General features: G+C 33.8%; 2 protein-coding genes across 4 annotated transcripts; both read left to right on the forward strand.

Moving 5' to 3' along the window:
* Positions 1 to 125: 125 nt before the first annotated feature.
* LOC124381808 (C-type lectin domain family 6 member A-like) lies at positions 126 to 3,927 on the forward strand. 2 transcript variants are annotated; one of them, XM_046843679.1, is made up of 10 exons: positions 126 to 219; positions 341 to 403; positions 600 to 700; positions 1,079 to 1,168; positions 1,657 to 1,728; positions 2,056 to 2,127; positions 2,682 to 2,747; positions 2,917 to 3,071; positions 3,161 to 3,273; positions 3,356 to 3,927. In XM_046843679.1, the coding sequence occupies exons 3-10, from the start codon at positions 658 to 660 to the stop codon at positions 3,516 to 3,518; spliced, it is 774 nt and encodes a 257-aa protein (XP_046699635.1). In that variant the 5' UTR covers positions 126 to 219; positions 341 to 403; positions 600 to 657; the 3' UTR covers positions 3,519 to 3,927. The 2 variants fall into 2 exon arrangements, with proteins under 2 accessions (XP_046699635.1, XP_046699636.1); XM_046843680.1 differs by lacking the exon at positions 1,657 to 1,728.
* A 2,324-nt stretch (positions 3,928 to 6,251) lies between these two features.
* On the forward strand, positions 6,252 to 13,196 carry LOC124381806 (C-type lectin domain family 4 member E-like). Of its 2 annotated transcripts, XM_046843676.1 has the most exons (10): positions 6,252 to 6,383; positions 8,504 to 8,658; positions 8,747 to 8,858; positions 8,981 to 9,914; positions 10,472 to 10,561; positions 10,761 to 10,829; positions 11,980 to 12,051; positions 12,323 to 12,477; positions 12,569 to 12,681; positions 12,999 to 13,196. In XM_046843676.1, the coding sequence occupies exons 4-10, from the start codon at positions 9,728 to 9,730 to the stop codon at positions 13,159 to 13,161; spliced, it is 849 nt and encodes a 282-aa protein (XP_046699632.1). In that variant the 5' UTR covers positions 6,252 to 6,383; positions 8,504 to 8,658; positions 8,747 to 8,858; positions 8,981 to 9,727; the 3' UTR covers positions 13,162 to 13,196. The 2 variants fall into 2 exon arrangements, with proteins under 2 accessions (XP_046699632.1, XP_046699633.1); XM_046843677.1 differs by lacking the exons at positions 6,252 to 6,383; positions 8,504 to 8,658; positions 8,747 to 8,858 and adding an exon at positions 8,336 to 8,348.
* The last annotated feature ends 816 nt before the right edge of the window (positions 13,197 to 14,012 follow it).

The raw sequence follows: 14,012 nt of genomic DNA on the forward strand, positions 1-14,012 counted from the left end.
TACATTAGGTGGAAGCTCCATATTAACAAACCCTTCACACACTTCACTTCACAACACCGGATACAACAAGCCTACAAGTGATAATAAGAGCAGTGACACATCTGACTTCTGCTTGCAGATGTAAAGGCAGATGTGAAGCTTTACTTAGTTCTAAAAACACAACACTTGAGTTTTTATCTGAAAATGGATAGCAGTAAAAGAGATCTCATTCCTCAACAGGTAGATATAGAATATATTCATGCCTTCAGAAATATTGAAACATATTTCTGATGGTTTAACTCTGGTATATTATATATAAAGGAGAATTATAAAACAACAAAAAAGTTTCTTCTCCCAACAGAAATGGATGATAATATTTATGCAAATACACTGGACCTTCATCCAAAGTCCAAGAATTGCACAGGTATGTGTTTGTTAATTATCTCCACACATGATTTATTACTGGCTAAAAAATGTACATCTGTAAAATTTGATTACTATTTCATTTTGTCTTGGATTGTGGATACTGAAAAATGAACATTATAATGTGTATATATTTTTTAATGTAAGTGAAAACGGCTGTTTTGGATTATATTTATGGTATACTTTTTATGGTACAGAGCTGAAAGACAACAAGAAAACAAAAAGATCTTCATATCTGTTTTTGGTCTCCTTCTAATGCTCGGTGTTTTATCAACACTCTGTGCTGTAGGGATATTGTGTGAGTATTGATTGTTCTATAGCCTTTTTTATATTTAATGATCTCATTCAACAAGCCACAATTTTAATGTTACATTTGACATATTATTTGTGTATAATTTTGTGTCATCTTATATATTATGGATTTATTTTTTTCCCCAATTTATTTTAAACCTTTGGAAATCCAGTTGCAAGTTTCAGGATCAGTGTTAAATTCTCAGTAAGATGAAAACTTGAGAAAATCTTTCTTTCCTAATGAGCATTTCTTACTGTTTCAAAGCAGACTAGTGTCTAATGCTGACATCCTAGCATTCAAATATACATTGTATACATGAATTATTATTATTATTATTATTAATAATATTTTATTCATTTAACCCTGGGTATTCATCTTCAATAGATCACAATAAAGAAGTGTTGTATGAGATATTAAGCAAGAAGAATGCTAATATTACAGCAACATTGATGCTGCAAGAACATGAAGCAAATGGTAGGTTATTTCAAAGAATTTCTTATTTTCTTTAGTAGCCTGCAGTAATTCTACAGATTATTTGGGTTAAAACGATTGTTCAACAGCTTTGATGTCTTCAGTTTCTTTTGCAACTGCTTCTACATCTTTTGTGAAAGCATCACCAAATCTGGCACACACTATCTTCAAAGTAAAAAGCCTCACAAAATGTAATAATTTTAAATGCTCCACAATCAGAATGTCTTTCGGATATAAATTTGAAAGATAACATGTAAGTGTCTTTCTGCAACGCTGAGCTTAAATTTAGCACAAAAGCAATGTTGGTTCAGCAATTAGTAGACACGAGGCAGGCTTTAGAGAACTCATGTTTTTATGAACTATGGTAATTTTTTACTGATGCTTTTTAGTGTTATTACACACAAATTATCATCATTATATTTTTGTCTGATCCATTTTCCATATTGAAAAACATTTTCCATATTGAAAAAAAATCTATTTTTTTGCTTTAGAGACAGAAAGGCAGTATGAAGCACAGAAGGTGAAGTATCAACAAGTTCAAAAAGAGCTCTCTGAATGCAAAGGTAATACTTCCTCATCACAAATTAACTTCCCAAGTAGTTTCATCACCAAATACCTGTCACGTAAGACATCTTATTCAAGCCACATTATGGTGTATTTACAAGTTAACCAACAATCTTTAAATACATAAAAATACCACCTAATAGGCACTTCAAGCAACTATAATTTTCACAAAAAAAATCTATGAAACAGTATGTAAGTCCATATCTTAATAATTTTTTGTTGGGTCCTCACCAAATTTAGCTCACATCAGCAGAATCCTTTTGATCCATTTTCCATATTGAAAAACATTTTCCATATTGAAAAAAATTCTATTTTTTTTGCTTTAGAGACAGAAAGGCAGTATGAAGCACAGAAGGTGAAGTATCAACAAGTTCAAAAGGAGCTCTCTGAATGCAAAGGTAATACTTCCTCATCACAACTTAACTTCCCCTCACTAAATACCCGTCACATACATCTTATTGAAGCCACATTATGGTGTATTTTTAAGTTGAGCCACGTTCAACCTTAAAAACAGATCTTTAAGTACAGAAAAATACCAGCTAATAGGCACTTCAAGCAACTATAATTTATAAAAGTCTTCACCAGATTTAGCTCACATCAGCAGAATCCTTTTGATCGCATATAATCAAAAGATTTCTGATATTTAAACATTCTCCTGTAATACACTAGCAATGTAAAAAAAAAACATGAAGTGTTATGAGTATCACAACTTCCACTGTGTTATCATCTGCATACATGAAGATGTTTGACTTATGCAGAGCTCACAGAGCAGAGAGTAGTAGACTCAGTGTTCAGAGAGTTTAACATCCTTGCCATTGTATTTATCATGGGTTAGGTATAGTAGGTTTTTTGAGCTACTCCCTACCTATGAGCAGTACCAATGCATCTACCTGCAAAAGTAAGATTATCATTTTTTTTTAGTCCCATCATAAAAATGTTTCTTTTGTTTCAGTGACAGAAAAACTGCTGAAGATGAAGTATCATCAAGTTCATGAACAAATTATCTCTGCATGCAAAGGTCAGGTCTTTTTAACTGCAATACCCCCATCATAGGAAACGCCCTTACACAATCTTAGCATTGCTAAACAATTCATATTTAATATTTATTGTTTTTTAATGGTTTAGTGATTTGTGCATGTTAGCCTTATTTCTTGCTTGTATTTTTTTTGCAACTGTTCTTGAAAAAGAAAATCAAAGTTATAAACTTTGTGAGAAAGGATGGAAGTCTCTTGGTTTGAAATGCTACTACTTCTCCACTTCTAAACTGAACTGGACTCAGAGTAGAGATGACTGTGTGAAGAAAGGAGGCCACCTGGTGATTATAAGCAGCCGAGCTGAACAGGTGAGTGTAGTGGATCACTCTGATGCTGGTTTTCCTTTCAATTATGTTGGGTACAGGTGTGAGCTGTGTGATGATGTTTCCTACATTAGGATTGTTTATCTTCGCAACTTCAAATTACACATTGGATTGGCCTGAATGACTTGGAGACTGAGGGAAAGTGGATGTGGGTGAACAACCAGTCCTTGAATGAGACGGGTGTGACGTAAGGACAGTTTTTGCTAACATAACATATAACATATAAAATGTATAGCAATCTATTTATTTTTTTTTACACAATTTTGAAGGTTCTGGTTTAGGTCACCAAAGGGACAAAATGAACCCGATAACTGGACAGTGCAAGACCCTTCTGGAGAGAACTGTGCTTCTCTGGGGAATGGAAATGGTAACATACATACATGGTTTGATGCTTCATGTAAAACACTTAAAAAGTACATTTGTGAAAGGTAAACAACTTCTCTTTTCACATGGAAATGTTTTTTTAAGGTTTTTTTTTAAATAACAATTTTGTTTGTCTAAATCTAAAGATTTTAATTTACATGTGGGTTGTGTTTATAACATATTTACAAACTGCTTTAATCTTTAATACATTTCTAAGATAGCACTGTATTAGATCATTAGAAAATAGTGTGACGATGTTAAACTGTAGAGTACTTGGAGCGATGAAAACTTTGTTATTCCCGCATTTGGAATAACCTCAGAGCATGAAAGCATTGAAAGATTTCTCCTTAAAATGTCACCCATGTCTGTATAAATATGAAATATGGTGTTTTTATTTTAAATTAGCTTAAACTAGATGATTTATCTGTAAATACTAATGTTATGTACATTTACTGATATAGCAGTGTGCATTATACAATATGTTGGCTAAACTGGATTTAATTTTGAATAAATAAACAATTAAAATATTTTTGGCCTGAAATTATGATGTGTTTGTTGTTTTTATAGTTGATCATTTGTATTGTGCCAGTGTTTTAGTTTCAGTACAGTGTCTGGTTGATGCATCAGCTATATATCGTTAAAATGACAATGAAAGCTTCTTGACTTGTTTGTCACATGGGTTAATAATTTTGGTAATTGTTTATTAAATTTAAATGTTCGCAAGATATGTTGTGTGAAATCATCCGTACTTGTCACCTATTTCTGAGGCAGGGGTCTGTTTAAGTGCTGCATCATTGGAGTTGCAGATATAACTTGAACCTGGAGTAATGTAAGACCCGGCTTGAGGAATCATGTTTTATTTTATATCATGTGGACAAGCAGGTGTATGTGCATTGCTTACATGGGTTCAGCTGAAAACCTTGGATCTTAGCACACAGGTGGACACGTTTGAAAAACATAAAAAGGGTTGTGTTAAAAAGTTAAGGGACGTTTTTCCCACCTCTCAATCTAACTAAGCACGAGGACCTACCTTGCCGCTCGTAATGCAACTTGATAAACCTGAATGCGCAATGTTTTCATGAAAACATCAATTGTATACATGAACATGATGTTTACTTTTATTACTTTATGCATGCATTTAACACTGGGTTTTCTTGTACAGATCACAACAAAGTGGTCTCATATGATATATTAAGTGAGATGAATGCTAATATTACAGCAACATTGATGAGAAAAGAACTCAAAGCCAAAAGTAAGTGGTTTCTACACACTTCCTGTTTTCATCAGTAGTTTGCAGTGGCACAGTATATTTCCATTATCAACTCAATGTGTGACAGTTTTGATGTCACCAAAAAATAAGATAATATCATTATAAAGATAATGACTTCTGTTAATATTAGGACCACATTTGGCACACTGATTAGGAGAGGGACTAAGGAACATTCTGATTAAATTTTGACTAAGTGCTGCAAATTGTATAGTATCACCAGTGAGTCAAATCTGTGACCAGTTTGGGAGTACAATTATTCTGCTAACTTTTGTACTTTATCTAACTTTAAAACTCAAAGATCTTTGAATTTTTTGTAATGAGATGATTGAATATGACATCAAAGTCACCAAGTAAGATGTGAGGCTGCATAGAGTTTCAGCAACGTGTTTACCCACTGACACAAAAGGTGAAGTATCAGCAAGTTCAAGAAGCCCCCCCCAACCCCCCCCATCACAACCCTTATACCAAAACTCACATACAGATTTAATTTCTACAAATTTATTTAATACAAAATGATAATATAATATACAAATAGAATATATAGCAAACTAATTACAGACTCTTTTTTTTGTGTTTTTTTTTACAAATGAAGGTTCTGGTTTTATGCACTAAAGGGACCAAATGAGCCTGACAACTGGGAAAAAAAGAGGAAGTAAGTGGTTACATAAAAAAATGGTTTGGTGCATCTTGCTAAAACAGTTTATCTGTGAAAAGGGAAATATCGTAATAAAATAAAACATTTTGGATTTCAAACCAGGAAGCTTTTGATTGTTATCTAAGCTCTGTAAATCTCTAAACCATTAGACATTTGTATGAGAGCTCCTGTGTTGCTTCTCTCCTGCTGCCTTCAGTGTGAATTATTTGACAATCATTAATCACCTTTGTTTATTCCATCTTTACACATGATCAGGTCGCATTGCATTAGTTCTACTGGATTTTTTTAAAATCATCTTGATGCCTGAAAATCATTGTAAGGCCACTGATCTCAAGTCTTCCTGGATTATTAAACAGCACCACAGCATACAAATCTCCAAAAGAAACAAACATTTGTGTAGTGCAGCATGTTTTATTTATATTTTCTGATTGTTCAATAAAATAATTTTTACTAGAAATTATTTCTTCGACAGGGACCTTTAAAATGTAATATATAAATAGTTTTAGCATGTTCTTCAGCACGTTTGTGTGAATCTGTGACTGATGTGCTACGTTTGACTGTTACACCATTTTGAATGTATGTCCACCTCAATCACTCTGAACAAATGAAAGCTTCTACTAAATATAAATGTTCAATACACTTCAATGGGATTCATTAATCACATTTACCTAATATAGTTTTTATTAATTTTTTTATGCCAATTATTATACATGATTTATTTATAATTTAAATATTGAAATAAAAATGCCCTTCCCACTGTTTTGCTACAACAAACCTGGATGCTACACAGCTACAATATATAACAGTGATGAGGCTCATGATTGCTAAAAATAAAACCAGATTATGAGACATGAGGGGGATGAACTTCAATTGAGACGTGAGAATTCTGCTTGCTAGTATAAACGTGTAGTAAAACTTTAGTGTGAAGATCTAGTGAGGTTTGGACCCGTAAGCTGCCTATAGTGAGATCAGTTTAACAAAATGAATAAAAGATACCGTTCTCCAACAGGTAAATATCTAAAATGTTTATACATGAATTATAAATGAAGAATTTTCTCAGCTTACAAAGAACAGGAAATGCAAAAATCATGCACAGATATGTGCTTTTAATTTGAGTTAAAATGTATTTTAACTGGATAACAAATGTGTTTATGGTTTTGCTTCATCTGTAAGATTTATTATTATTCGATTTAGATTTGGATTATTGCTACTGTAAAATTAACTTATGAATGTATGATTCCTGTGTGACCCTGCGTTATATACCCCAGCTTCCTACATCACTAGGATATGTGAAGAAAGAATTTCATGGTGTTGTACATGTGTGACAAGTATCTGATCTGATCAGGTGTGTTTGGAAAAGGAAAAACAGGAAAGTTGGGAATCTCTCTATAGGACAACAATTAATAAAATAACCAAGCGGTTTCTCTCAGATATCTCAAAACACACTCAGTTGGAAAACGATTTTTGATTACATTCACTTGAATTTGGCCAACTGCATAAGATCAACAGTTTTAAATGACATATTATTAAAAAAAAGTATACCTTTAGAGAATGCAGGTGCGTCTGGAAATTGAAATCACTCTTTTTTCTAATAATCTGTCTAACAGACTGCATGCTGGCCACCTCATTACAATGTCTCCTGTAAAGGTGTAAGCTATATTAGGCAACAAGTGAATAGTTCATTATTAAAGCTAAAATATGTTTTATGACTGCATAACAAGTGGGTTTATAGTTTTGTTTTATTTGTAAGATTTGGTTATGATTTAATTTTGATTTGGATTATTTATAATGAAATATAAGATAATAAACATATGAATGTGTGATTATGGCAATAGGTGAGTAAAGTTTCTCAACTCCAGTCCAATCCTTAATAAATCTATATGCATAAATACGAATCATTAACTATTTTTTTAAGTCTGATTGTCTGATTGGGATATCAGATCACGTATAACTGAAAACCATAAAACTGTGCATTCTGGAATCTTTCTATAGGACAAAGATGACATAACTAATTATTTTTCTCAGATATCTCAGAAAGCACCGAGTTGAAAAAGAAGAAAACAGGAACCCTCCCCCCACCACAACCGCCTTTTACCATTACTTCTTTCATCAGAAATCTCTCACAAAAGACGTTATTGAAGTGTCACAATTGTGTGATGAGTGTAGCTATCCCTATTTTTAATACTGTTAATGCAGGCAAAGATACATAGATATTTGTCTAAATTGTCAGGTTGGTAACACAAATCGAACAGATTTTATTTTTATGTCTGTATATAGATATATGTACAGTGGGGCAAAAACGTATTTAGTCAGCCACTAATTGTGCAGGTTCTCCCACTTAAAAAGATGAGAGAGGCCTGTAATTTTATCATAGTCAAGTCAAGTCAAGTTTATTTGTATAGCGCTTTTCACAACAGACATTGTCTCAAAGCAGCTTTACAGAAATCAACAGTTAAGGTGAATGGTGTGTATTTATCCCTGATGAGCAGCCGTGGCGACTGTGGCAAGGAAAAACTCCCTTAGATGTTATGAGGAAGAAACCTTGAGAGGAACCAGACTCAAAAGGGGAACCCATCCTCATTTGGGTGACATCAAGAGTTTGATCATAAATCTTTCAACAATACAGAACACTGGAGAGTGAGAACTAGCATGATTACTGGAGTATAAGATTACAAGTGATGTAGGTCATAAGTTCTTTCATAGGTACACTTCAACTATGAGAGACAAAATGAGAAAAAATCCAGAAAATCACATTCTTATTTTTAAAGAATTTATTTGCAAATTATGGTGGTTGAGTATTTAGTCAATAACAAAAGTTCATCTCAATACTTTGTTTTATACCCTTTGTTGGCAATGACAGAGATCAAACGGTTTCAGTAAGTCTCCAAGGTTTTCACACACTGTTACTGGTAGTTTAGACCATTCCTCCATGCAGATTTCCTCTAGAGCAGCATTTAAAGGACACAAGTTCATCGTAAGATTAATTACAAGCAGCACAAACCTTTGCAAAGTGTTTTAATTCACTGTACTTTATTATCCACTGTATATAGGTATTGTCCAAATTTTCATTTCATATTATTATCATCTTATTATTAATATTATCATATTTTATTGTCATCTTGACCAAAGCAAATCAAAACAGCAAACAATGTAAGGAAGGATGGAAGTCTCTTGGTTTGAAATGTTACTACTTCTCCACATATAAATTGACCTGGACTCAGAGTAGAGATGAGTGTGTGGAGAAAGGAGGCCACCTGGTGACTATAACCAGTCGAGCTGAACAGGTGAGTGTAGTGAATCACTCTGCTGCTGCTGATTTCATTCCACTTGTGTGGATAACAGGTGTAAACTGTGTGATGTTTTCTACATTAGGATTTTGTATCTTCACAAATTCGAGTAACACACTGGATTGGCCTGAATGACTTGGAAACTGAGGAGAGTGGATGTGGGTGAACAACCAGCCTTTAAAAGACACAAGTTCATCGTAAGATTAAATACATGCAGCACAAAATTTTGCAAAGTGTTTTTATTCACTGTACTTTATTATTATACACTGTAATATACTATATTATAGCAAACTGATTACAATCTTTTTTACCTATAAAGGTTCTGGTTTGCTGAGGGACAAAGTGAACCTGATAACTGGACAATAGAGGATCCTTCTGGAGAGAACTGTGGCGCTCTGGGACATGAGAGTGGACATGTAGATAAATGGTTTGATGCTTCTTGCCATAAGCTGAAAAGGTTTATTTGTGAAAATTAAAATACAACATGTTCAATTTTAGCTATAAATTGATTTGGGGAAAGTCTGTAACATTTGGTTGTTGTGTCTGAATATTTGGTATTGTAATATTAGGTATGAACTGTATGAAGGTATGAAGAGTCTAAATCAGGCTGCACAACAAATACTTAACCAATATTCACATAAAAACCTGAAAATTACTTCTGTGTGAGCGTTATTCATTTAGACATTTGTGAATTGGAGATCATACAGAATTTTCTGGTTTTTCAGGGGTTTTCCAAAACTTTTTGTTTGAGCTGTTTCAGCATTTCATTAAAAAAAAAAAGTCTTTAATATCCATTCTGCTGTATTTCATGCATCCTGTTTCTGTAGAAATGTTGAAATATGCAGAACTGTATATCTATTTTAGTGGGGTACACTGAAGTGAATTTCTCTCTATCTTACACACACACACACACACACACACACACACACACACACACACACACACACACACACACACACACACACTATAAATATATTTCTCAACTCCCAGCAAATCTGATATGAATCATAAGCTAATGATTGAAGTTTTCATGAGACTGATCAGCTGGACTTGGTAAAGGTAAAATATGGAACGGTGTAGTCAGGAATCTCTCAACACAACACAAATGTTTGAAATAGATAAGCGTTTTCACCCAAATATCTTTGAGTGCTCTCAGTTGAAAAACAAGACAATTGGAAAGACCTTCAAATCTGTTCTTCAACTCCTCCTGATGCTTGGTGCTTTATCAACGCTGTGTGCTGTAGGGATCTTCTGTGAGTATTTGCTTATCATCTTTATCTCAGGTGTTCTAGTTCAGTTCCAAATTCTGTGAATTCTTTTAATCCATTGCGTCTTTTTATACCTCAATTTTTAAGAAATGCAAAACAATTTTTTTTTCAACACAGTTTATTATTGTTGAAATTTGTGATCAAAATTTAAACAGTTTACATTTTTTTTTATATATTTTTTTAATAAAATGCCTGCTTGGTTAAATAATATATAAAATAATATTTTTTTAGAAATAAAATAGAATACATCAAATTAATGCAATAAATTAAATTAAGTTGAGTAATTAATTTAATTGGCACAAATTAAATTGATTAAACAAAATTAAATAAATGGAAAAATGTAATAAAATAGTTTTGATGTGTATGTAAGCGTGTTTGTTTTACATTTATTATTTGATTTTCTTAAGATAAACTGAGCAAAATTATAAACGCAACACTTCTGTTTTTGCCCCCATTTTTCATGAGCTTTTCATTACTATATGTGCATAAATGATTAAAAATGTAATGTTCCTATGTATAAATTGGGTCTTCTTGTTCAACAGATCACAAAAAAGTGGTCTCATATGAAATATTAAGTGAGAAGTATGTTAACCTTTCAGCAACAATGATAAAGCAACAACATGAAGCCAAGGGTAAGTGAATTTCTTTCAGTAGCTTTACAGTATGTATATGGACTCTCACTGAAATGTTTGACAGTTTTAATGTCATCCTCCTCGCTGGTGCATCATAATTTACATGCTAGTGGTCGTATTTTCTGCAATTGTCTCTGTTATTATGTTATTAATATTATTATTAATAATAATGTATCAGAACTGTTTCTTTTTGTCTTAGAGACAGAAAAACTGTATGAAGCATTAAAGGTGAATTATCAGCAAGTTCAGAAAACTGTAGAATGCAGAGGTAGGTTTCCTCCCTTTACAGACCCCCACACTCCATCCCAGTACACGTGTCATCCTGAATTCTTTAAACAAAACATTCTAAAGCCTCATCATTTTATATGTTGAGTGTTGACTTGTTTTTAATAATAATAAAACACAATAAGATAGATTGATGAATGCTTGTGTTTTATGTAATTGCTTGTTATTTGGAGGACAAGCAACAAAAAGATTATTACTGTAATTCGTTATTATTATTATTATTATTATTATTATTATTATTATTATTATTATTATAGGTGATTTTGGCTAGGCTTGTCTATGGCAGCTGATAGATCCGTCTAAAAAAAATTGTGAAATGTGGCACACTGATTGAAGAGGAGTTAAGGAACATTCTAAATAAAAATTCGGTTAAATGCTGCCAGTGTTATAGGGTTACTATCAGGCCACATTTGTGCCCAATTTGGAGTGACATTTACAGTTTATTAAAAAAATTTTATACAGCCTTATGATATTGCTTTGCTAAAAGGATGGAAATGGCAGTGGTGAACACTTATTTTAAAAAGAAGGAGGATCATATGGTGATGTATAAGAGTGGGGGAAGGTGCACACAGGTGGACTATGTTCTATGTAGGAGATGCAACCTGATGAAGATTGTACACTGTAAGGTGTTGGCGGGGACAGTGTAGCTAGACAGCATCGGATGGTGGTTTGTAGGATGGTTTTGGAGGTGAAGAACAAGAGGAGGAGAGAGAGGACTGAAAGAAGAATAAGATGGTGGAAACTGAAGGAGGTGGTGAAGAGGTGCTGGATTATTGGGTAACTACTGCAGGAGTGATGAGGGAGGCAGCTAGAAAGGTACTTGGTGTGACATCTGGAAATTGAAAGGAAGACAATGAGACGTGGTGGTAGAATGAGGAAGTGCAGGAGAGCATAAGGAGAAAGAGGTTGGCAAAACAGAATTGGGATCAGCCGGGTGATGAGAAAAGTAGGCAGGAGAACAAGGAGATGAACATAAATAAGATGCTTGTATCTAACTGCTAGTTTTGTCCCTAGTTGTCTGAATCTTGTCCAGTTTTTGTCCCATATTATTATTATTATTGTTGTTCTTTTTTCTGGTTTATTCTCATAATCAAAAAACATTTCCAGTTCAGAATTCTTTTCTTTTTTATTAGAGACTACAATACTGTATAACACTTTAAAGCTGGAGCATCAGCAACTTAAGGAAGATCTCTCAGCATGCAAAGGTAAGGAATCCCCACGCCCCCCTCCCAACACACACACACACACACACACACACACACACACACAAAGACACACACACACACACACACACACACACACACACACACACACACACACACACACACACAAAACACATATCTAACTGTGTGGAATACAAAATTCTTTACAATTTCATAGCATTTTTAAAAAACAGCAAATGTCATGCAATTTCTATATAGCTGAATAAATAATTGTAATGTTTTTTCATTTTCTTGGCTCATGTCTTGTCATAAGAGATTGAAGACAGTGGACACTGTGAGAAAGGGTGGAAGCCTTTTGGCTTGAAGTGTTACTCTTTTTCCACTACTAAATTGACCTGGACTCAGAGTAGAGATGAGTGTGTGGTGAAAGGAGGCCACCTGGTGATTATAACCAGTCGAGCTGAACAGGTGAGTGTAGTGAATCACTCTGCTGCTGCTTATTTCATATCACTTGTGTGGGTTACGGGTATAAACTGTTTGATCATGTTTTCTCCATTAGGATTTTTTATCTTCACAAATTCGAGAAACACACTGGATTGGCCTGCATGACTTGGAGACTGAGGGAGAGTGGATGTGGGTGAACAACCAGTCCTTAAATGAGACAGGCATAATGTAAGGACCGCTTTTGCTCACATACAGTACAAAATAGAATAGAATAGAATAGAATAGAATAGAATAGAATAGAATAGAATAGAATAGAATAGAATATTGGCATATAATACAACACATGGGAAATCCCAAATAAGTCAGTGGTGGAAACGTAACATGAAAGCACATAGTTATCTTAACACCAACAAAGCGTAACTGGGCTGTTGAACTGTGAGTGTTTCTGAAGTACTCAGCATGAGGGGGATATGTTCTGACAAATATAATATACAAATGAATTATTTAGCAAAATGATTAGTCTTTTTTTTTTTTAACCTGTGTAGGTTCTGGTTTAGTGCACCAGAGGGACCAAATGAGCCTGATAATTGGAAAATAGTGGATTCTTCTGGAGAGAACTGTGGTGCTCTGGGAAATGAGAGTGGTGCCACAAGTAAATGGTTTGATGCATCTTGTCTTAAGCTGAAAAAGTTCATCTGTGAAAAGTAATATAACGTGCATTTTTTTTACCCAAAATAAATTTACATTATATATATATATATATATATATATATATATATATATATATATACAGTATATACAGTATATATACAGTGTTGTGCTCGTTACTAAAAAATAGTTACTAGTTACAGTTACTCGTTACTTCATTTAAAAAGTAACTCCGTTACTTTGTTGATTAATTACACCAAAAAGTAATGCGTTACTGTTAAAAGTAACTTTTTAGTCAGACCTGCACAAACTGAATATATCACAAGGATTTCTGAAATAAATAACAAAACAAGCTGAATAATATATTCACAATCAAAAACTAAAGTGGCTTCTGCTGTTGTGTTGAGCTCTTAAACATGTTCCTTTCACAGCTGAAGTATGAAAACTATCAACAATGTAGAACAGAACACCGGGTTAGCTTCTAGCTTCTAGCTCCTCAGGCATGGAGTTCCAGGAGGAGCTTTGACAGATTGGAGGTGCTGTTTATCGCAGTAGATACGAGCTTCGAACCAGAAAGACACAGCTTACATTTGACTTAAAAGTTTTTGTCTTTATACTCAACTAAAGTGAAATAATGAGCATATTTCCACTTTGAGAAACTCGTCTTGCTCTCGCCTCGACTCGCCATTACTGCCGCACAGACCTGAATAAACGGAGACACGCCCACAGTGCATCTTCTTCGGTTTACAGAGGGTAATCCACCAATCCTACAATGCGTCTCTGCTGTAAGCAGGTTAGGCTGTAGGCTACACTTCAGCCCAAATTAATTCATTTAAAAAAGTAACGGGTAACGCACCATACGGTAACGGTAACGGAGTTACTTTATTTTTAAAAGTAACGCGTTACAGTAT

The sequence above is a fragment of the Silurus meridionalis genome, chromosome 29, assembly GCF_014805685.1.
Source record: "Silurus meridionalis isolate SWU-2019-XX chromosome 29, ASM1480568v1, whole genome shotgun sequence".
In the NCBI taxonomy this organism is placed as follows: Eukaryota; Metazoa; Chordata; class Actinopteri; order Siluriformes; family Siluridae; genus Silurus; species Silurus meridionalis.

Excerpts from the sequence above, each read along its gene's own strand:
- LOC124381808 (XM_046843679.1), top strand. The coding sequence starts at position 658 with ATGCTCGGTGTTTTATCAACACTCTGTGCTGTAGGGATATTGT. Across the intron at positions 1,169-1,656 it reads GCAAGAACATGAAGCAAATG|AGACAGAAAGGCAGTATGAA; the intron begins GTAGGTTATTTC and ends TTTTTGCTTTAG. Across the intron at positions 2,748-2,916 it reads AATTATCTCTGCATGCAAAG|AAAATCAAAGTTATAAACTT; the intron begins GTCAGGTCTTTT and ends TTCTTGAAAAAG.
- LOC124381806 (XM_046843676.1), top strand. The coding sequence starts at position 9,728 with ATGGAACGGTGTAGTCAGGAATCTCTCAACACAACACAAATGTTTGAA. Across the intron at positions 10,562-10,760 it reads GCAACAACATGAAGCCAAGG|AGACAGAAAAACTGTATGAA; the intron begins GTAAGTGAATTT and ends TTTTTGTCTTAG. Across the intron at positions 10,830-11,979 it reads GAAAACTGTAGAATGCAGAG|AGACTACAATACTGTATAAC; the intron begins GTAGGTTTCCTC and ends CTTTTTTATTAG.